The 24,739-nt window shown below is 30.4% G+C and overlaps 2 protein-coding genes across 5 annotated transcripts in view; both read left to right on the top strand.

The window, feature by feature from the left end:
- Window positions 1-19,692, top strand: part of LOC130896058 (chloride channel protein 2-like) — a 107,029-nt gene extending 87,337 nt beyond the window's left edge. For all 4 annotated transcript variants that reach the window (XM_057803840.1, XM_057803842.1, XM_057803839.1 and 1 more), the window contains exons 9-17: window positions 1,244-1,345; window positions 1,408-1,642; window positions 5,711-5,834; window positions 10,241-10,510; window positions 11,218-11,441; window positions 12,077-12,211; window positions 12,459-12,634; window positions 15,334-15,454; window positions 16,360-19,692. In XM_057803840.1, coding sequence (XP_057659823.1) covers window positions 1,244-1,345; window positions 1,408-1,642; window positions 5,711-5,834; window positions 10,241-10,510; window positions 11,218-11,441; window positions 12,077-12,211; window positions 12,459-12,634; window positions 15,334-15,454; window positions 16,360-16,734 — 1,762 coding nt within the window. In that variant the 3' untranslated portion in view covers window positions 16,735-19,692. The remainder of the gene's footprint in view (window positions 1-1,243; window positions 1,346-1,407; window positions 1,643-5,710; window positions 5,835-10,240; window positions 10,511-11,217; window positions 11,442-12,076; window positions 12,212-12,458; window positions 12,635-15,333; window positions 15,455-16,359) is intronic.
- Window positions 19,693-20,658: 966 nt separating this feature from the next.
- The window catches only part of LOC130895123 (chloride channel protein 2-like), a 32,916-nt gene continuing 28,835 nt past the window's right edge, over window positions 20,659-24,739 (top strand). The window contains exons 1-2 of the mRNA XM_057802277.1: window positions 20,659-20,808; window positions 21,261-21,418. Of these exons, the coding sequence (XP_057658260.1) occupies window positions 21,272-21,418 (147 nt within the window). The 5' untranslated portion in view covers window positions 20,659-20,808; window positions 21,261-21,271. The remainder of the gene's footprint in view (window positions 20,809-21,260; window positions 21,419-24,739) is intronic.

Here is a 24,739-nt window from a genome sequence, read left to right as displayed (position 1 = left end):
TTGTGAGTTTAAGAATGGACAAACTTGACAAACACATTCTTAAATTAATCTTTGGGTAGAAATTTATGGGGATCCTATTTTGAGGCATTTTTTTTTAAAACAAAAAGTATCATATAACGAATTGTTATTCAGAAGTAGAGGCAATATTTTAATACAAGAGTTTCTAGACGATGTATTATAGATGGATTGGTCTGCAAAATTTCTCAGTTTAACATCCCCGGATGAACATTATTTTCGTTTTAGTTAATTTTTGTTACATTATAATTAATTATTATATTGCCTCAGTGAAAATTGACTAAATATCTAAAGTTCGATGACGATAATTATGAATAAATATTTCATCAAAATGTATTTTAACGCTTTGCTTGGTATATTCTCTATTTGACAAATAACAACTGCCTGCATCGTGAAAATGTGTCCGACTTACAACAAAAATTGACGTTTTAATATTTCCCTTCAATCTAATGAGTACTGTTAAATATTGGGATAGACTTTGCTTGTTATATTCTCTATTTGACAAATAACATCTGCCTATATCGTGAAAAAGTGTCGGACTTACAACAAAAATTGACGTTTCAATATTTCCCTTCAATCTAATGAGTACTGTTAAATATTGGGATAGACTTTCATTAAAAGTAGCCAAAAAAACACTTGATTAAATCATCAATACCAATATTTTTCTTGCAAAAATGTTTTGGTATTTTGCCCTTCTGTCTGACCTTCTATCTGTAGCAACGATATTTCCTTACAGAAAGCATGTTTGGAGCTCGGATTTTTTGCATTTAATTCCTGTATAGCTGTAGATGTTCCGAAACGAAAGATATTTTGGGCATTAGCAGGAAAACAGTGGATAAATTAACCAAAAAGTGATTTTTCCTATACTAAATTTTATATAAATTTGCTATAGGTCAACACAATAATGTCATACTTTGTAGATATTTTAATCAAAATCTCATAACAACCTCCGAATTAAGATTTTTGTTAATATTTACGGATTGCTAACGGTAAGAAATACGCTATTGTTCATCACACACCGAGAGTGCGTTGACTTTTTTACCTATTTAAATTATATTAGGCAAATTGACTGACATTACTATAGACATTTGTAGAAAAAGTATGTCAGCATGTGGTTGAAGCACCCATCGAAAGATGCTGGTTTGTATATTGTAACGACTTGAAAAGAATTCATCTTCCTGGATCTTCCAATGTTTCATGAATATATCTAACAATTTTTATATTTTAGAGCCTTCTCTGGTCTTGGTGGAGCTTTCTACGTATGGGTGCATCGCCAGTACGTAATTTACATGCGAAAGAATAAAAGTCTCAACAAATTTCTTAGCAAAAAGTGAGTTTACTATTTATTCCTCTGATTTCTGGTAATCAATCTAAATAGTCTTCATATTACAGTCGCTTTTTGTATCCGGGCATCATTTCCCTTCTTGTAGCAAGTCTTTCTTTTCCGTTGGGACTGGGTCAATTTATAGCAGGAGAATTGACAACCCATGAACAAGTAGCTGCACTGTTTAGCAACGTTACTTGGACTGATGAAAATGTGACGATATCCGAACAGCAAATGATTGATAAATGGAAAACGCCCTGGACTGGAGTTCTAGTCAATTTAGTGTGTGTTTTGATATTTAATGTGAGTATAAATACTTTCAATTCAATTATGAATACTCTAAAATTATCTTCGCTGGTTTTAGCTGCGCTTTAAACTATTTAATATTAGATAAACTAGCTGCCGAGGACATTGGGACTATAAATAACAAAAATTCCGCTCCATTACCAGTTACCATATAGACTAACTAATATGAACACACTGTTAACTATAATAGGGTCCTTGCAGTGGATATTTAAAACTTTATATATAACAATATAGGTTGAATTGTATTACATTATAACTTAAAATATTATAAATCGCTAATATAAATTGATGTTAATTAGTATAATAAGATGTGACAAAAAACTTGTTTCTATTGGTTACTGCGGTTGTGACGTAGAAAATAAGTAAATACTGGAACGTGATCGCCGCGTGTCGCATTTCAAACGCCATTCTGTTGTTGTGAGTGCACGTAATTGGTTGTTTAGTGCGATTTGTGTTTTTGTAAGGGTTTCAAAGACTATTCTAATTGAAATGATTGCCGAAATAGGATTTATCGAGACAAGATCGGACAATCTACTTAAGGTAGATGCATTTATGGTTGCTAAGTTCTTTGCTAAAAATCAATTATTCACTTTGGATGAAATGCGTGAAGTAAAAGCAGATACGTGAGCACTACTAATTAGACTTGCTTATAGTAAAGTCATTATCACATTTGCTTGAACTTTCTTAAAATGTAGTCTGATGTAGATGGTATCTTTGAAGGTCATATTTTGATTAAAGCTTTATATGTTAAAGCATTTGTATTATCTTTCAGCGCTGTTTACCTACTTTCTATGTCACACTCAGTCATGTGACAACAAATGAGTTTTGACGCGTTATTTAGGAATTTAAATTTATTTTTTTATAAACTAATATATCGTTTAAAAAAAATTGAAAAATAAGTATGTGATTAGGAACGATATACTAAACGTAGTTAAGGTATAAAAAAGTATGCAAGGACCCTGTTAAATCAACATTTATAATTAGACTATCTCAGAAGTCGTTAAAAAATTACTTCTAGTGTGTTATGCTTTTGGAAAATTCAATAGAAAAAGGAGTTCGACATTTATTACTTTTCAATCTTTTAAATATTTTTTTTTTCTATTTCTCCCGTATCGTTATATAAGCCCCCTGATAAGAAAAAAGTTATAAGCCTTAGAATTTCAAGACAAAATATTGTTTTCTTAGTGTGAAAGATCGAAATGAAAAAACATTGATCTTGTGCGGAAGTATGATTCGATTTTTATGGACAAAAATATAATCGCATATAAGATCACAGTGAACTCGGGATTTATGGTGAACTATGAAATGGTATCCCTCTTTACAATCAAGCAGAACCGTAAATTGCAGGGAGCGGGAAAAAACAGAAATCAGCGGGGCTTGAATTGTAGAAGTGAATAAAAATGATCGATGAGTAGATGAGTAACTCAGCGTGCAAACTCATCAGAGCCAGGGCTAAGCTCTAGTAGCATGAAGTGCATCGTTTGCTAAGTTGGGATATTCCAAGTTTTGGGTCCGTTAGGATTCACATGACTTATCCGATAACAACAAAACCACATGGATAAAGTTCAATCCACATTTCTTCAACAGGACGAAACTCAAGTAAAAATGTAGTAAAAATATCATTGGTCGGTAAAGTTATGTAACCATCATTCTGGGATGCATGTGGCGTTTTCTGATTGATTATATGGACGTGCGACGTCGGAAGAACAATAGGAATTTAGACAAAACAGATCGACGGTGGACGCAATATTCATAATACGTCAATTAATAGATTTCAACAAGCCCATGTTTGTATGTATTAAGGTACGTGGTTAATCAAACAAATCACTCGTTATAAAAAAGGCTTTATTGCCTGTTAATAAGAACAATAAAAGTAAGATCTGTATAATAGAACATCTTATTTTGAACTGGACCTGTCATGTCCACATATACAAGAGATCGTGCGCCCTCCGCACAATGATACACATGCGCATAAATATAATTGTAGTGCTTCCAAAAGTATAATTAAGTGACGTATTAAGGATTCTAAAGAAGAACAATCAAAACCAGAAAGGAACTGTGCAAAGAAATACGAATTATAAGATGAAATCAATTAAGGGACTGAACCACAAATATAGAATGAGAAGTCAAGATATTAGAGAAGAACTAGGAACGAGATGGGATACAGAGCGTAAATGAGGTCTATAGATCATGCACACTAAGAAACAGATGTTATGACAGCTGGAGCTCAGAGTCTTAAGATTTCACGAGGAGGCTAAATATTCGGAATCAAACAGAACAGGGTCCTATTAAAAGAGAAAGAATAAAAAGACTTGTCATAACATGCGCATAACCTGTGTTAAGGTTAACCTTTTGAAGATAATGGACGAGCCTATTGAGTGAAGGTAGCAAGACAAGTCTCATACTGCTAAGGCCACGCAGGAATTGTGCTATTTCTTATATAATCTCTATTTGGCACATACAGCGATGTAAAATATTCGTCGATACCTGACTCCACGGCTCCAAATTGGTTCTGCGTTCTGGTATTACCCGAATAGTCATGGTGATTATACCAAAAAGTAAAAGGCACGTATGCCTCTTCATTACTTTGTCAATGAAGATTTGTTCCTTCGACTTGTAGCGTTTTATTTCTCGCTCATCATATACCAATTTGAATGAACTCTCATTATCGAGCAACCACTACTTACTTTATATCAAAAATTATTGGACACTACCCAGAGAAGGATCATTGAATAAAATTTGACAGGTCAAATTTATATAGAAATTATAAAACGTATTATCATAACAATCATATTGTAACTTGTAGAAAAATTTTTATACAATCATTAAACTCAATTTATTTCAATTCCGATAGAAAATTATTCTAAATATGTATTGTGAGCTCATAGTAACACAACCCGCAGGTATAAAAAAACACACTATTCATATATTTAACAAGTAAGTTATTTTAATTTCAAGGCTCCTTTTATTTTAGATTTAATTATTTGTTTCCAAGACGGTATTATCCTTATCAAGAGATATTTTTTACAACCACAAATAAAATGTGCAATTCAACTATTAATTATGATTATCATATATCAAAATGTTCTTATTAAGTCTTCATGAAAATCAAACAAGATTCAATATTTGAACCTTCTATAGAAGTTGTTCATTATTTTTTTATAATAATGTAAAATATATTAAAAAAATGATATGTAATTACATTTACAGCACAACCCAAAAGTATTTCAATAGTGCTGATAAACCCAAAAACTATATCATTCGCAGGTATTCAGTAACCTTTATATTTACAGTTTATATAAAACGTAGTGTAAATGACATCATATATCATTTTTAATATAAGGGTCAGAGCTCAACATTTATTCACGATTTTTTATTTTTTATGTCTCTGATTCATTAACTGCAATGCCTAGGAAGAAATGCTGTTTTGTTATGTGTGCTGAGATTTAACTTTTAAACCCAAAATTTTCATTCTTCTATAATTGATAAGGTACATGGTTAATCAAACAAATTAATCGTAATAAAAAAATAAGAACAATAAAAGAAACATATGTACAATAGATCATCTTACATAGAACAGTGTCTGTAAACACATCCGTCGTGCGCACAAATATAAATGTAGTACTCTCAACAGTAATGAATTTCCATGAACCAAACTGAATACACTGTTTACACCACCACTACACCAACACTCGGTAACTTTTCTCTCGGCGCTTCGGTAACCAAGTTATCGTCTTCAGAGACTAAAGGTAAACAGATTACTCGCCAACGGTTCCAGAAATTCTAACTTACCGACCAAGACAAAGTATGGGCTCCTCACATAATGCTTTAATTGCATTAAATAATCCACCAATTTTTCCTAGTTTTTCTTTTATTTGCTGCTTTATTCTGCTTTATCTTTATACTTTCTATAATTGCATAAATTAATCAATAGTATAATAAATAATATCTTTAGTTCCATTAAAACTCATGTTCATTGGCTTTCGAAAATATGTTCCTATTAAAATAACTTTGTAAAATAATTATTGTTTTGTGAATGACATTGTTATTATTTTCTCATTTTAGTTCATTACGTCTATAGTATGCTCAACATTACCAGTACCAAGTGGCATATTCATCCCAGTATTCAAAATCGGAGCTACCATTGGTAGACTTATTGGAGAATTAATGCATTTGTGGTTTCCATCAGGTAAATTTATGTTATTGTCCTATTAATACCATTTATTGATTGAATTTAATTAGATATCGAGATGATGCATAATTTCTGTGACTTGCGTGTTGTAATATGATAATAGTAGTGTAATATGTAAATAATAGTGACTCCAGACTCGATCTGTTTTCATTACTGATAGTATTTTATTATTGTTCCGCTTACAACCAATTTTAAGTCTCTTTTTCATTGTGCTCGTTCATCATATTATGAATTTATTGTATTTTATTTTAATTAAACAACTGTTTAACAACACGTATGTATTTATTGTGTTACATTTACAGGCTTTTAAACGCCCGCGTTATGCCCCTATTGGCTATTTTAATCGCGACGAGTCCCTTCATGTTTATACAACGTGCAAGTCCCCCTTTAGTCTAGTTTGTGTTTTTAAATATTTTATCTATTCAAAATTTTATATATGTCATTCCATTCTAATACAATAAGCAATTTTATTTACATATTTACACACCGGGTATGTACTTATTATATGATATTTATTTATTTACTGTCTTATTTATTGCAATTTTTGTGGAAGTCCTAGTAAACAATAAATACGTAAAAATAACAAATGGCCCCCAATAATCAACCCTGTATTAAGATGTTGCAGGTAAACGTGGATAGAGCGAGAACATCACACGATCTCACCCAGGTTAAAGCCCTGCAACTAGAAGTCGATCTACTTATCATTTCAGATCCCAACAAAAAACTTAATGACGGTAACGGGGAGTGCAAGACAAGAGAAAAGTCGTAGTAGTATTCTTTTCACACGAAGACGTTAGGGTACAGAACATCGAGAGAGGAGGGCTACATAGTGATAAGGCTAAACGGGCTGATACTTCTAGCCTGTTATATCTTCCCCAATATAAAGTTTAACGAATACAAAAGGACAGTAGACAAAATAATGAACACCGCTACAGGAATAAAAGACATAATAAACGACCCAATGGAGGTCCCCTGTAAAAGACGAAAGAAGAGACCTCTGGGACGAATGGGTGACTGAACTAAACCTAAAAGTTTCAACCTCAACAACGGCAAGGCGAATTTTATGAAAGGAAACAGCGAGAGTCATATATATGTGACTGTTAGCAGCAAAGGGCTATCCATAAAAATGATAAATTGGGATGTCCTCGACAAACAGATCTTCACCCACCATAGGCTCATCGCCTGTGAAATTAAAACAAAAATGGTAAAAGGGAAATAAGAATAATTATAATAAACTGATCAAAATAATAAATTCAGAAATAGGAAAAATAATTTCAGAGGAGGTTATGAACTTTGAAACCATGCAGTCTTCCCTGGGACAAAAATCAGGTGGAATGATGAAACATAGGAGCTTTGAGTCTCAAACACAAAAGAGGAATATAAACAATTGAAAAAAGCCCTGGTTAAAACCATTAAAAACGAAAAAATGGCAAACCATATGCGATGCGCTAAAAAACAACGTGTGTGGTGATGCCTATAAAATAACTATGAAATCACTAAGTAATCGCCTCGTACAAGTTAAGAACTTATAAGTTTAAATCCAATGGCAATGGTATGGTCGATATCATATAGTGTAAGTCTGAAATAATTGACAACGAACGGGAAATTTTTTCATTATTGTGTTGTTACGAAAAAAATTATCTATTACATAAAACACAATTATGATATATCAATTTTCGATCATTAAACCTTTAAATTGTCATAAATAATAGTTTATTGGGTAATTGTTTTAAATAGCTTTTATTATATCGTTAATTTCGTTAATAGAATAAAATTTCATCCGAAACACGCATACTAAACAACAATCACTAACATTTGGAATGAGAAATTTTAGATCAAAAAGTGTTATTATTCTCTGGCAGCAAAAAAAGTTATATCGAGTTGTGAATATCTAAGAACCTCAAAAAAATCCAAAGATCTTTTAGTACTAATCGTTATTTGCAAGAAGTGACAACATTTATTGGGTATAAGAATTTTTCAAAACTATTTGTTCTAATACGGATGAAAAGTACAAACTTATTATTAATAAATGAAATATGATAAATGAAAGGAAAAATATTATGTGTTAATGTTATAAATATATAAATAATAAATAAGTTAAATATTTTTGATAGAAGTTTATGTTATTTCTAGTAGAATAAAGAAATTTCACAATAGGATAAATTGTATAAAACCCTTCAATATTAATCTCCTTCGGAACAATCGAGGGATGTAGGATGTTTTTTAAAATTGTATGGTTAGTATAAGGAAATATTGCAAATATTGATAGGAAATAAGACACTCTTAGCAAAACTTATATAATTAGCACAAAAATTATGTATCTTTATCAAAATAATTCCATTTCACTGAAAAAATTGATTGGAATTGATTTATTTGCATAAAATAACATTTCACTAGTCTCCATAATACGCCAAATAAAAAAAAATAAAATCAATAATCGAAACATTTCCATAATCCTCAACACAGAAGATTAGTCTTACTTACTACAATCAGTTATCATAACAATATCTAGCAAAGCACAACATTATATAGGTGTACAAAAAATAGGTACCATAGCAGTAATTTTTTCAGAACCTAAAACAACTAAAATATCAGTTTTACTAACTTACTGAATGTCAGAATGCCATTTTTTGGTTAAAAACCGTTTTGTAAAAGAATTAATATCATTTTGCAAGTCATGGTACCAGCTTTTGGATTTTATTTACAAAAAACTCTAAGTGCATTCCACCAAGAAGTTTGTAGAACTAATGAAAGTCTAATAGTGTTAAGTCTAGGTTATAGACTGAAGGATTCCGTACTTTCTAATGGAAATTATCCAAATGTGTCTTTGTTTTGCAGCAACGTGAAGTAAAATGATACCGCTACAGAGCTACAGGGCGATTTTGATTAGGAGTATAAAAGCTTCAATTACATTCCATAGTATCTTTCACCTCTTACGAGTATTGTCATTTCTTGACAAAAATACACAAAAATGCTTATCCGATTCAAAAAGAAGTGTCTTTAATTTTTCATGCTGAATTTTGGTGGTTGTGTTTCAATAAAGCCACTCAATGGATTGACATCTACTTTTAGGGGTAAAGTATGCAATCTATGTTTGATCATCGCTCTTCAAAAGCTTATCACGAGCCATGTGATAACAAAGTATGTATCAATCGCTTTGCTCTGTTTTCTCCTGCCAATATTTTCGATGCCAATCGTGCACATTTTTTTTATGACGATTTCATGTAATTGCTAGAAATTGCGGTAATATCTGAAAATATTGTCGGCGAATTTTCTCATGAAGTTTTTTTGTGTAATCTTCATTCCCAACACTAGATAGTTCAGAGCGTTTTTCGTCATAAACATTCGTTCTTACTGCTCTTAAACTGATTTCTCTTGACGGAATGTGCTATACACGATTGGATCTTACTTTAAAAATGATCTTTAAATAGTATATTCGTCTAGTATATTATACACGTAATATAATATTTTCTTATTAATTTGATATGATGTGAAGTGAGATGTATTTCAAGTAAATAATTTTAAACGTATTTTATTAATCAAAATACTTCCAATTGTTTTTTTATGTAACTACGTTTATAAATATTTTTTCTTAATAAGTCACATTTTACACTCATTCAACTTATATTTTTGTCTGTACTAAATAAAACCATGTGTGCTATATAGGTGAAAAATATTGGCGTTGAATTGGCATTATTTTTACGATAACCAATAAATACAAATAAAACGAAGTTATTGAGAAAGAAAATTTCTTTGAGAATTTGGTATTTGTTCCATATATGATGAAAACAAAATTAAAATAAGAAAAAAACAGTATATTACAAAAAAGTATACATAACAATCCACATATCAATTTTGGTTATATTATTATATTATATTGTATAAAGCGCCGCACGCGTCCCTTGGGCGCGTACACGGCGCTATCCGCTAATACCATGGGTTCTTTTGACGTGAGTCTTATATATTTCAATAAAAAGAAAAGAAAAAAAAATTAATGTAGCAAAATTTTTTTCTTAAGGTTTAGAATGTACCATTTTCTAACCTTTGACCCCTCATATCTCGAGAACCCCTGAAGATATAAAAAAAATTGCTTCTAAGCACCCTTAAGACTTAATCCTTTCCAACGATACCCCACTTGACTTTCTAACGTCAATAGTCTAGGAGGAGTTAGCGGGGACAAAAAAACCTTAATGTACTAAATATAAAGATTATTAATTGATTTACATGAACAAAATCTTCCTATTATACAATGAAATTCAAAAAATATACCCTGTGTGGGAATTTATAATTATAAACTCCACCTACTATCCTTTAAACGTTCCGATGATCAATATGAGAGTCTTATTGTTTAGAACTCTGAAAAATAGTTCTGATAATATTGTTGATACTATTATTGTTTTCAGGAATGCGTTATGGTGGTAAAGTAGCTAAGATAATTCCTGGTGGGTACGCTACAGTTGGAGCTGCGGCATTCAGTGGCGCCGTGACCCACACAATTTCTGTATCTGTGATAGTTTTTGAAATGACTGGACAAATTACGCATCTTATACCAATAATGATATCAGTTTTAATATCTAACGCCATTGCTAGTCTTTTAGCACCAAGTATATATGATAGCATTATAGTTATTAAGAAGTTGCCTTATTTACCAGATTTGTTGCCAAGTATCAGTGGTGAGTAAAGATATTGATTGCTTAGAAATTGTTTAAATATTACTCAACTCTATAATCTACAAATTGTGAAATGCTTTTTCTTCTTGTAATTTTTTCCAGTTATTTATCATAAAACAATAAACTTGCTTATAATTTTACATGTACGCATGTTTAGTAATTCAAATTACTAACAGTTGGTATTATTACTATTATAACTTATATAAACCAGATATGACTAGCAGATTGTATAGCTGTGTAAGACTAATGGATAGATCAGATACACAATTTTTAGAACAGTTTTATGAGTTGTAACTATTAAAAGAGTTTAGCTGATTTATCAGTATAGTAGCTTAGGAGAAAAGAAGAAATGTTTGCCATTTCACGATGGGTTTCCATGATTTTAAGGATGCCTATTCCACGTATGAAATATTGTTGCGACATCCATTTCACAGTTCTCAAAACTTACACCAAATGTTTTAAGGGATTGAATTTTTATATTTTCTTTATTATTTATTGTTGTGTTTTCTAGTAATCAGGTTATTATTTTTTACTTGATTGTATTTTATTTTTATTCAATTTTTGTCATTATATAACCCATCCTCCATATTAGTAGAGTAAATACAAAATCCTTATCACAATTACTTTATGCAATCATCGAAAAAATTCCAACATTTTCGAATTCATTTTTTATCTACTCCACAATAACTATTAACAATATAAATTTTTAGGTATTTATAATATTTATGTAGAAGATTTTATGGTGAGAGATATAAAATATATATATTATGGAATGACTTATGATCAATTGAAAACTATTCTAAAAGAAAACAGAAGACTCCAAAGTTTTCCGTTAGTTGATAAACCTGATAGTATGGTTCTTCTGGGTTCCATACGAAGACTTCACCTCATACAATTGATAGAAAAACAGATTGGGAGAGAACGAAGAATGCAGGTACCTTATATTCTTATTATCAGAAATTTCACCTATTACTACCTATTATAATTTTACAATGGGATATTTGAATTAAATCATTCAATTACATGTCTTTTTTACTTTATATGTGTCCATTGATCTCTTTTATGTTTATTATGTGTTTCTATATAATTTTCTAATTGAACAATCAGTGATAGGTTTTCCATCCAATATGTTCAATGAAATTAACAATTCTTTCAAACTTTTTATATGTCTTCATGACATCATTATGCTCCACAACTATTAATGCACGAATTATACAAAGGTGAAAGAATACTGAGACTTGGGATATGTCTCTTTGTTCTAACTCACATCAAATCTCCAATGAGAACCTAAAATAATATAAAATAACCAAAACAACACATACCTTATATTGGTTTTTAGAAATGAGAAAATTGAAAGCTGTAACTGTACTTGCTTTAACCATTACATGGGCGTTAGTTGTATTTTTTCATTATAACATTTCCTCTTGTATGTCTTCTCTGTATACATTCTGGTTTGAAACCAGAAAATGTTGAATAATTATTTTTATCAACTTACCTGATTGGTTTTATGAAATTTATTAAAAAAATAACTCAACTTTTTATGTTATTATAATTGATAATGACGAGTAGGTAGCAGCTGTACGAAAAAAAGAAGCTGAAGAAAAAGCTAAAGAGGAAGAAGAGAGAAAGAGACGTCCGTCCAGATTTGAAGTAGTTCCTGCCCCAGATGCGCTCCAGAAACAAACATCGTTAGATTTAGAAAAAGTGAGTTATGTACTACTTCAGTTGCAATAAAATTATCTACAACTTAAAGTTTTCTAAATAAACCATTTTTTAATCAAAATCTTGGAATTTAAACTTTTCTTGGGAGTCTTAAAACTTTTATAGTGAACTCATATTTACATATCAAAGAGTTGAATAACTTAGACAAATTCAAACTTGAAACGTTACAAATAAAGATAAAAAAGTTAAATTCGATAAAAAATTTATTATAAAAACAAATATGTTTCAGCCTCTTTTCAATCCTGCATATGGCTCCCAACCCAAAAAATCGATACTCAAAAAAACTAGTTCTGTAACTCTGAAAGGATTCTCGCCATTTTCAAGTAGTAGTCCTACAAGTACTCCATACTCTACTGTAACTGGAGCAGAAAGTAGATTTAAATCAGCTTTTGATTCCATATTCCGGTAAGTTGAATAACATTTTTCCTAATGTTGGCATGAACAAGACATACATTTTTATGTTACCTTGCTGGTTTGAAATATTATTATTCATGTGATTATGACTCCAATTTCAGTTCCAATTCAAAAACTGAGAGATAAATATTTTTCAAAAAAGCATTAGAGAAATCGTCACCTCATTAAACATACATGGATACATCCTTTCCAAAATGAAACATACTGATAATAATTATTTATGATACAAGTGCCTGAAGTGCTACTTTTACGCACGAGCTGCGAAAATGAAACGGACAAGTATCATACAATATTTTATCTACTACCACATTAAAAAATACTTTTGTTGAAAACAGGATATTACAATTTGAATTTATAGTAGTGTAATGGGATCATAAAATTAATGATTTCCATTGATTTTGGCTTGACTTTTCCGAAAACATGTTTTGAATTACATTGTACGCAATTTCTACAATTTCAGAGGGAGTGCAATCGGATTCTTCTTTTATATTTATTTAACTTAACAATCAGTGTTTTATTAATAAAAATTTGAAACATATTTTGCAAAATGATGATGACATATCACACTTCTTAACGACAAGACAAAATTATTACAATTACAGAAAGGTAACTTGTAAATATTCACATTAAAAGACTGTTGTTAATGATTATTTCAGTTAAAAACTATTTTTTTTCTCACGCTTTTAGATATATGTGTAAGTATATTATGTAATTTCACGTATTTCTAAATATTTGATTTTAATGGTGGTCGTAGATAAATGTTTTTATCAATTTCTTTTCATACTAAATGATCTTTATTCCAAAAATAGATCCCAGTCAGTGACATTTATGTAAATTTATAATAATAATTAATTGAATAAGACACATACCATGTGATCTCCACGTAACCGAGAAAAGATACTTCAGCTTATTCTGAATGGTATGAAAAATATCTGAACACTCTAAAGAGTGCATGCACATTTATGTACAAGTAAATGATTTTCGAATGCTCATATTAAACCAAATATATACTACAGATATAATAGATCGCTGTTTAGCGACATAAAGTCCTAACCGACAGATAGCTCAGCGGCTATCAATCCTGAACATACTGTTTACACTACCACTGCACCAACATTGACAATTACACCGTCTGACGTAAACAGTTTACTTACAGTCTCTGAAGTCGATAGCTTGGTTATCGAACACGCGTCAGACAATGTAATGGTGAGTGTTGGCGTAGTGGTAGTGTAAAGAGTGCGTTCAGTATGAATATCACCAACTGTTCCAGAAATTTCAACTTGGCCATCATTGCGTAAACCTCATTCAAAATGGACAAAAACGTATTGGAGTCATGAAAATATTGTAATAAAAGTTATCTTGTTCATCTTAAGAGAAAACATCCAATAGTAATGGCCTTAATACAAAAAGTGATATCAAACATGATGACCACTATAAAATGGGATATAATCCATTCAGTTTTCCCTCTTTGGAATGTGTGTTTTTTTTGGCACACAGGTCGTTGATTACCGACGTGTACATTTCCACAAAATCGAATAATTATTTTGTTCGCAGTTAAAATGGTTCGCCGAATAATATTTTAAATTTGACTTTTGAATCGTTGGCAAGTGATAAACCAAATTTGAAAGAATTATAGAATTTTTTGTAATTTTTTCTGTGGTTGTCGGAAAAATATCGTGTAGAACATGTGTTGAAGACTTGATTTCACACTCGTTTGCTGAAGTCAGAGCCGTAGGCGACTGGCTCAATTATACAAACTCATATGAAATTTTCACAACACTCAACAATATACTATTTCGCATCCCACCTTTTGTCAAATCTTTGTAGAGCCACTTCTTCTGGTTTTGTAACAAGAAATAGTGACTCGGATCTGAATCCGGAAATCCAATAAGCAATCTCCATAACTTTCGTATTGTCCGACAAACCCACTTCTTTGAGAGAAACTCACTGTTTTGACTGCTATTTGGTGTTTGATATGTTGATCAAACACTGCTACAAAGTTCACAAACGATTACATTTTCTCATGCAAAAGTAATCATTAAAAACTGACACCACTGAGTTACGTGGCTTCCACTATCCCTTGTACTATCAGTGTTAGGTGAGCCAATACTGAATCATGAATATTTTTAACTATTTTAACATTGAGACCTACACCAGTAAACCTCTTCTTTGTCGTTGAAGGCAATATTTGAGATTTATCATATTATATATTGAGCACGGCCTTGGAATTGTTGATTGTTTTTTTCACATCAAAATGATGCTAAATGGGTAATTGACTGTTTTATCAATTGTCCTCAAATGACGATGTAGTTTATTATCAACTGTTATCAAATACAAGCTAAATAACGCGAGCTCAAAATTTGAAAGGAGTAAAATGACATGTGGAGTATTACGATGGAAACAACTGCACAAACGGCTTCGATACACTCCTCTTCGTATTACTTTATGTTTATTCATAATGCTCACTCTAGATAAATTTGCTTTAAATGAATAAGTGATCGCCATTTTACATCTTACATGTATTGCTGCTCTCAAAGGGACCTATGTTGATAAATAAGTTTCCGTTAAAATTAGGCTTATTTCAACAAATGGTTCTTGGTTGGTTTCTTATCCAAAGTAGAATTCCATTATAGTATGTCCTATCGTCCTATCATATACTATTTTAATAATATTATTTTGTGATTTTATAGAAAAAGTTACTTCGGAGGAAGTGAAGAAAGTGCCAATGGTAGTTTATTAAGAACAGCTTCATGGGGCAGAAGACCTCAAATATTACCTCTAAGTCAACATAGCTTTAAAAAAGTACAATTGGTAAGTTTTAAATTGTAACTTACAAAAAAATCATATAGGCATTGTTAAGGGTGTGTTTATCTTTATTCATCCCCAAAATAGATTTAATAAATAGTCAATGATTTACGAGGTGTGGCTATCTTCTTTGGTCGTTTTACCTATTGGACTTCTCCGTAAAATTTTTTTTGGCACCCTATCCTTAGTCTTAGAACTCTCTGCTTCTAACAAACATGTTTTTTCTTGGTACTTAATAAATTTTCTCCAATTCTTTATTAGTTCTTCTTCTCGAGTCCACTGCAGTGCTTTCCCCTGTAGATACATTTTGGTATATTTATTTATCTGTCTTCATCTAGCTTCTTTAATGTCACTATCTCACATACTTATGTTACATTGATTCTTATTACCAATTTATATACTCTAATTTAGTTTTCATTAATATGTAGTTTGATTTAATTAATGCACTTGATTAATGATACATGTATGATCTTCTGATTCCCATGAGGATACCTGATAACGATATAGTTTGTCATCTCTTGATTTTTTTGACAAATCCAAATTTTTCACCAATTCCAAATGTAATTTTAGTACTGCTTGATCTTAAAAATCACAGATATTTAATTTTTGATATACTTTAGTTTATAAGTAATTTTGCTACATCTGCTTCTTGAGAAACTCCAATAAGTTTTGACACTAATTATCGTTTTCGACATTGTGATATTTCAATTCTCTTCAAGTTATTATACGGAGATATTACTTTGTACTTGTGAAGCTGAAAGCTGCGACTTGCATAAACTTATTCAATTGCTATACGATATCATATTTCATTGAATAGTATTAATTGGAAATTTAACTATTTTGTGCTCGTATATGAAAGAATATTACACACAACACTTTCACATGTCTAATCAAATCATTTTTATTTTTAGCCAAAAGAACGTGTATGTGATATGAGTCCAGAAGATCAAAAGAAGTGGGAAGAAGAACAAATGTCTCTACCAGTAGAGTTCATTTGCCATATAGATCCTGCTCCCTTCCAGTTAGTAGAGAGAACGTCTCTATTGAAAGTCCATTCCATATTTTCCATGGTAGGAGTGAACCACGCCTACGTAACTGCTATAGGAAAACTTGTTGGTGTAGTGGGGTTAAAAGAACTTCGACAAGCGATCGAAGATGCTAACGCTGGTAATTTACCAGCCAGTGTACTTGACATAAATGGGGGAATAAGTGTAAACGATGTGAAAGATGATGTAGGTGAACCTTCTAATACTACAAGTTTAATGGTCGGTGATTCAGAAGTGTAATTATACAATTTTCTAAAAAATCCAACTTTAGCTGGAATTGGAGAATGTTCCAATTTTTAATTTGGTAATTTTAATTTAATTTAACTGGTAAGACCAGATATGCGAACACTTGTTATTGGAATCTAACAATAAACTATTATTATAAAATCTAAAATTCAAAAGTTAATTATTATGCAAGAATATTTCCAAATTTTTTTATTGAGGATAAAGTAGAAAAATAGAAGACAATAACCTCAAAAGATATCATTTTAATTTCAAAAAATAAAATAATTCAATCAGAGTAAACTTGATGTAAATTTTTCTTCTACTCATCTGGTTTACGATATCCTCAAACATTTTTTTCACTTTTTTGACACTTATTGTTACTCTTCTTTTTATCTACATTTCGTAAGCTTGTATCCATTATCTCCCGAATCTACCATTTATCTCAATACATTTTTGGTTCATCTAAGTCCAGTGCTCTAACGACATGCATAATCACCATTGTTCAACTACTGTAACCTAACCTAACCATTTTATCTTTTCCCATATAATTGTTTCCATTCCATATTCATTCTTCTTCGCCTATTTCTTTTTATTTTGTATGCATTTGCCAGTCCAAAATTTTAAAGCAATCGTCTTTCTCGTTTGATGATTTTATCTTCCTCCCTTCTACTCTTATCTATTGTATTATACAGTGAGGTAGGCAGATTAACGTCCTGTATATTCTGAGCTTGGTATTTTTTAAAATGTTCTCCAATTTCCATCCTATTCTGGAAAACAGTATGTCTTAAATGTTGGATCTGTTTTCGAGCTCAAAGGGTCATTTTAGATATGTATGTATTGGAAATGATAATTTATAAATATGACCATAACGTGTTTTTATGTATATATGTTTTTTAATTAATTTCATTCAAATTGAAATTTGTAATTGTATATTTCAAGAAAAAAAGGGAAAAGATAATGTGGAAAATCTATGTAGTTGCTTTTTATCTTCACATCAGGTAAATAAATGTAATAAAATATGATATAGTCACAAAAAAAATAAATTTGGTTTGAGAAACACTAATTTTTTGACGAAAATGGTTACTGGGCCGTCCATTGAAATAGTAAAATAAGTTGTGATTTTGTCGGAATGCAACACTAACACCATTTTATGAAAGAGAAATAACTTCACTACAATAACTCTATCTTCTCTTAAAAAAAGGAGAATAGAGCATTGTTTATCAACCTAGCTCAATTGATAACTTTACTAAAATTATTAGTATCAAACAATGATGGGTATCCTTATAAACATAGATATGATATTAACGATCATACGTATTTATGATAAAATATTAAAGATACTCATATTATTTAATCGTATTCATTGATACGTGTATTGAACTTATTTTGAAGCGTGGATAGATGGCTTATGTTTTTGTAATATTGAACTGGTGGCGTAGTGTGCACTAATATAAACGTGGACAGATTCGCATCAGCAAGGATCATTTTCTTTATTTTCCAAGATCTACCTAATGAATTCATCTTATCAAATATATGCTTTGATACGACATGTTTACTAATGATAGTATAAAAATATAAATGAATGATGAGATAATATTAAAAAACATATAAATTGGAACAAAAGTTTTATTTTATAACTTGAGTGATTTAATTTTTTACAAAAATAATGGTCTTCGACTTTTTGTTTTACTGAAGCCTTCGAATAAGGATTTGTAATCAATTTTTTCTGCCAAATCTACTTAGATTGAGAGTATTGCTAAACCAGTTAGTCGGTCCCGATTCATATTCTCTCTTAAGTAGTTTTTAATAATTTGTAACTTCTTTCTGTGAAAGCTGTACTTATAGGCAAAGTCCACATAATTCTAATACCAATGTAACCATTAGAATAAATATCTTCCAGTTAATGGCGTCTTTCATGGAGATAGGTTAGGTTAGGCTCTTCGTAAAGTTAATAAGATTCTGTATCTTTGCTTCCTCCATCTTGAAGTACTAGATGTAAATCATTACAGTGCTTTAAAAGCTTGATATTTCGCAAAGATTTTAAATTATTTATTTGTACAAGTGCAGTGAATTTGTGTTAATGACTTGTATCGCTAATCATTGTAATAAAAAAATCAAATCTGAATCTACTTTCACGGAATGATGGGTCGTGGGCGATGGCCCACTTCACTCACGTCTAGCTACGCCACTAAATCTAGTATTAAAAGAAGTGGTGGAATAAATAAATATAACTTCTGAATTGGCAATTGGTTAATTTTGCTGATATAAACTCATATCTACCCGTAAGTCAATAATAACAACTTGAGTTGTTTCTCCTACATTAATGATGTGAATTTCATAATAGTATAGTGACGTATTAATTCTCCATTAGGTATTTTTTAATTCCTCCAATTTTCTTGCCTCATATTTTGGATTAAATAACAGTTAGATCGAGTCATAAAACCTTGTCACATATACCTTCAGAATAGTTATCCTCAGTAAAGAACGAACAAACTAATACTCTACTATTAATAGTGGAGAATAACTATTAAAATTGTGAAGTTTAGTAAATCCATAAACAATTATCATTATTTTAACCTTTCCATATATTCACCCACTCCACGCTTCATCAACTGTTCATTATAGCTTCTGCTGAACCTGTACAAAGTTATCTATATATTTTTGTTAAATACCCTCTTTAAGGATTATAGAATTTGTATTGATTGTTACACAATATGAACTTTTCACTATACAAAAATATGGTACTGAATCTTTCAGTAAGTCCTGTAATTAAGTATAGAAGTGAAATGTTGATATTCAGATTTTATACTAATAGTCACATAAAGTGATTTAATTTTATAACGATTTAAATTGTTATTTCTACGTTATTGTTACATTTTTTCGTTATGTTGATCAAATTATTATTTAATATGGTGATATTTGCGAGTTGTGATCAATTTTAGACATATTTTGAATAAAGTGAATGTAAGAGTTTATGACATATTTCATTTGTCCTTTCCTATAAAGCTAGGTAAAGCTGAAAATAAAAAAAGAAAAAAATGAATGAAAGTTTGTATCAATCAATCAAGAGGAATTGGGAAAAGATCAAATGAATACGAAGCTTTAAGTATTTATATATTTTTTTCTTAAACGGAGATATCTGGTTATTTTTATAACTTTAGAAATAGCCTGGATATAGTGGTTTCTTTATATAGACACAATGGTAGCAAATCTAATTAAAAATAAATAAATAAATAAATTCAGGATCCTCAAGAGAAAAATTTTTAGGCAAATTAGGGTCTAGTTAAACATGAAAAATTAATGAATTATGTAATTAACAAAAGACAAAGGAGAAGATATATGTAATGAGATTCATAAAAGCTCGCAGACTGGAATAGTACGGACCCATTTACAAAAGAAAAATTGCAAAGTGGGATCCAGTTGTAGATAGAGCAAGGAAAATACTAAAAATAAGAGGAGAGGACTAGGTTAATAAAGTTCTAAGGATATGAATGTTAAGAAAGTGAAAACTAACGCGAGAAACAGGATAATGGAGAAAAAAATCACATTGTAATAATCGGAACAGGAAAGGGCTACAGTATACTGATTCTCCATGATATGTATTTCGATAAGGAATGTATAAAGCTAGGTATTCATTAAGTTGCATAATGTTTTTATGAAAAATCATACAGATCATAAGTAATTATTCTAATTATTTTCCCCGTCGAAAATAATATTTTCTCATTTAAAATTAAGATTCTCATTACATACCTTGTAGCAGACAGCTAAATGAATTAAGTTACGTTTAATGTTTGACCATAGCTACATAAAAAGAAATTATTGAAGGATTCTCAAAGTAAATAACCACCAACTTCCAAGTAACTAACTAAATTAAATAATTTTGGAACAATTGAAAAATTACACTTAGTAAAATTATCCAAGACTTCCCCTCGAAAAGCTAATTCACTTCAATACAATGGAGCAACAAGTGATTAATATATTGGCCTATGTCTTTTATTAAAAGTTTTCTGATGTAAAAAACAGTCGCTAAAAAATCTTGTTCAGTATCAAGTCCATAATGTATTATTGAAAACGGAAATTACGGTAACGGTGAGTAAATGTAATTGTGTTTGAAAAGTTTCATTTCATTATTTATACAGACAAATCAATATTATAAAAATATACTCCTTTTCAACTTCCTTTCATCTTACTTGATCTTGAAATAGGAATACTAACCCAGTCGCTGTGATTTATTCCAATAATTTTATTATTACTAGAAATTTTACAGAAACGAAAAACTTCAGGACAACATTATTTATCCATTTCGTCTTCTGCATAAAGAATAATTCAGCTTAGAATATTTCTGTTGTTGAATCAACTGTTTAGTTATAATCAATTTATCGAATATTGTGGAAATTTGTATAATTTTTCAGATATGTAATTTTTCTTCAATTTTAAATAAACATGCTTACCTATTTCTCTCTATTAAACTCATATTGGATTCAATTAATGTTTGAAATTGTTTCTATTTATCATTTGTATCTTGCTCACTGAATTTACAGATTATCAGACAATGGACTCATATGCAGATCATACCGATGAGCTTGATAAAGAATGGGAAGATTTCTCAAAATTGTTAGAAAAGAAGAAACGAAATAGTGCTCAAGGATTTTATCCATGTCCACCACCCGAAGATGGAGAAGATTACGTTCAGACCATTGTGAGTATTATTTAATATATAATTTCGTCAATCAGTTTTCTTATACTCTCTCTCTTCAGGATTGAAAGTTCTAGAATTACTATTGTCCAACAAAATTTCTTACTATGTATTAATTTAATCAATCTAGGTTAATTTGTAAAGTCTGAACTTTATACTAATGTAATGACATTTTCCCAGAAAAATGTCGATGGGAATTCAATGAGTTTTCCATGAGTCGTAATACTCTTTCAGTATATTTGTAGATTTAGAATACTTTAGGAGATACTCAACAAGAAACTTTCTGTGAGAATATTCTCTCTTGACAGATCAATTCTTGAATAATCTAGTTCATGGAAACATAACTGTTTTTATAAAAATATTTCTGATTTATAACGTTAAGAAGGTCATTTAAAGATGCACAGTCTCTCATGCTCCTCAAATAAGCAATCTCTTATTGGAAATTCTGTATAAAAAACTTCCGTTCTTGTTTTGAAGCCCGAGAGAAGAAGAACTTTTCTGCTTTAGTCCGCAACCTATTATTCCATAAACAGATGAAATAGCGTAAATTAATGTACTCACATTTGTGATCTAACAAGAAGTAGACCATTTCGAAATCGACATGTGTAAGCCATTGATTCAAGTTGCTTTAAAGCAAGGTCAACGTTTTGATATTCCTCTTTCAATTTTTTAAAATGAGCAATAGACATAGCTGCAATATCTAGTAAAAACAGTTTTACTGTATATAAACAACTTCAATATTATTAGAAAAACAAAACGACATTATCATCTTCTGACTACGGCAACTTGGGAGAACTGTAAAGGTGTCGTTAACTCTTAAAAATCTGATAAATATTGAATCACAGGAGATGGCACGTCGTCTGAGTACAGTTTAGCCATCATAGCAGGCGATATATCAAGATAAGTCATTGTCCTTTTGTTTACAACATCTACTTCAACATAAAGATAACAGCCATCAATGTGGTTTTGTTTTTGTCGAAATCATAGATATGTTAAACTTAAAATGGCTACATTTAAATCTTGTCCACTTCTTAAATGTTTGGAACGCACTGCCTTAATTTCCATCTTAAAGTTATCAAAATATGTCTTGTCAATAGATCTGTTATAGTCAAAATTTTTCACAATATATTAACTACAAATGTAATAAAATGTGTTGATCATATGAGCAACATCTTTTGGAAAACGCATAATTTAGGAATTGTTAAGTGCGGGATATAATTAATCGGATACGATCACATTAGTACATGTAGCTTTCTGACGAATATCTACAGTTGACAGTAAAACGTAGCTTCAATTTTTTCACGCCTACCTTGGGCTTTAATATTTTTAAGCTACTTTACTTATTATTGGTTATATCTTACAATAGTTATTCACGTTATAAGTCCGGGAAGTGATTTAGTACGATACGAGATAGAATTTTATGGACGAGGCGACGAAGGAGCCGAGTCAAGAATATTTAATCGAGTACCGTAATAATTTCACGGACGTATATTGTAATATGTTTATTTTTTATACTGTTTTCGGTTTTAAATAAAAAGCAAAATTATTTTAAAATATGAAATGTCATATCTGACAATTTCACTGAAAAATAAATCCTGTGATTAGTCTCTTATTATCTAAAATAATAAAAAGTAACTAAAGTAACATCGTAAATAAAGGCAGACGTATTGAATTTTTGGAAATATTGGCATTGGGAGAATTTAAAAGTACTGTGAAGTACAAGGATATCGTAAAGTGCCATTTGCAGAACTCAAAGTAGTACTGTAAAATCGATTTTACAGTTAAAAAAATAACTTTTTCACCTATTAAAGACTTGCTTTTAAAACTTTCAAGTTCACTTGTAATATCCTATATACTATCTAATATGAGTAAGATAATTATGATGATAAAATAATTTATGTATTAAAATGAAAACATAGGAAGCTGTTATCGAAAATCATGTTGGTAATTTATGTTAACATATTTTTTTTAAAACAAGTATAATTAGTTCAAAAAAACTGAAAATGTAGATCAATAGTGATTTTATCAAGGACACGTTTATCAAACATGACGCCAATTAGAACAAATCTTTTAAAAATCAAATACTGTCCATTCCGAAAGTATATAGATCAAATTATATTTCATCAAATTCATGGTATATTTATTTTCTATATACCGGATGTCCTACTTATTACAAGATCTAAATCATTTGAAGATATAATTAAGAGAAAAAAATAAAACTGCTTTAACGTTCTTTCCTATTGACACATAAAAATTATATTATATCCCACGCCAAGAACAAAAATCAAGAATTTAGGGAAATTATTGACACTGAGGAACAAAAAATGCATACTTTACCATTTACAAATTCAATAACTGGTATATTTTCTCCACGTAAGGCTGTAAGTCATCTGCCTCTTTCACATATTAATTATCTTCAGCACTACTGTGACCTATTGTTGAAAGTTTATTTTTAAATATTATATTAGTTTGCTCTCGTTTTTAACATTGGATATTTGACAGCAATGTGGTAAATTAGCGTTTAAAATTGCATGTCATTCTTTATAGAATACAAATTTTATTGATCACAACAAATGACGAAATTCAAAAAAAAACAGTCATAGTTGGTGTTACACTATGACTTGCTTCACAAATGCGTTCCTTGACATTTTAATCAAGAGATTGAGTTTGATAAACCAATTTATTGGGATAACCTCACAAACAATTATCCAATGGTTAGGTTAGGTTAGGTTAGAAATCTAGAAGGCGGGGAGGCTAAACTGAAGTTCAATAAGTACCGATACACCCGCTAGGATATTTAGGTATTTATACTGCAACAAAATATAAATAACTTTCCCCGTCGAGGAATCCCCATGAAAGTACAGCCCAAACCACATATTTGTACCCAAACCTGTTTGGAGTTAAACGAACCCAGTGTGGATTTTAGGTCGACCAATAATGAGGATAATGTAAAAAGCAAGGGATTATTGGGATATTACGTCAATTAATGAAATAAAATTCAACCTACGTTAATGATATTTGGGTGTCTCCAGAATCTTGTACTGCCCTTTTACTTAATTCGTTTTCTTTAATCATTTTTTAATAGAAGTAAGAGGATTAAGGCCAAGAACATTGATAACATGAGCCTAGTTCCTAACAGGATATTTGCAAATGATCCGCTCTGCAATTTCCATTCCAATCAGAGAAGCAAAATTATGACGTCGAAGTAAACGCTCTAGTACAAACGCATTTTTTTTACATCTACCATAATTTCCCGATTTTCAGCAAAAAGTTGTTAAAGTTGTAATCGTCATATTTTGCACACATTTCCATGCCACCTATGAG

The sequence above is a fragment of the Diorhabda carinulata genome, chromosome 6 (genome assembly GCF_026250575.1).
Source record: "Diorhabda carinulata isolate Delta chromosome 6, icDioCari1.1, whole genome shotgun sequence".
Taxonomy (NCBI): domain Eukaryota; kingdom Metazoa; phylum Arthropoda; class Insecta; order Coleoptera; family Chrysomelidae; genus Diorhabda; species Diorhabda carinulata.
This window is presented reverse-complemented; position numbering and strand designations above follow the sequence as displayed.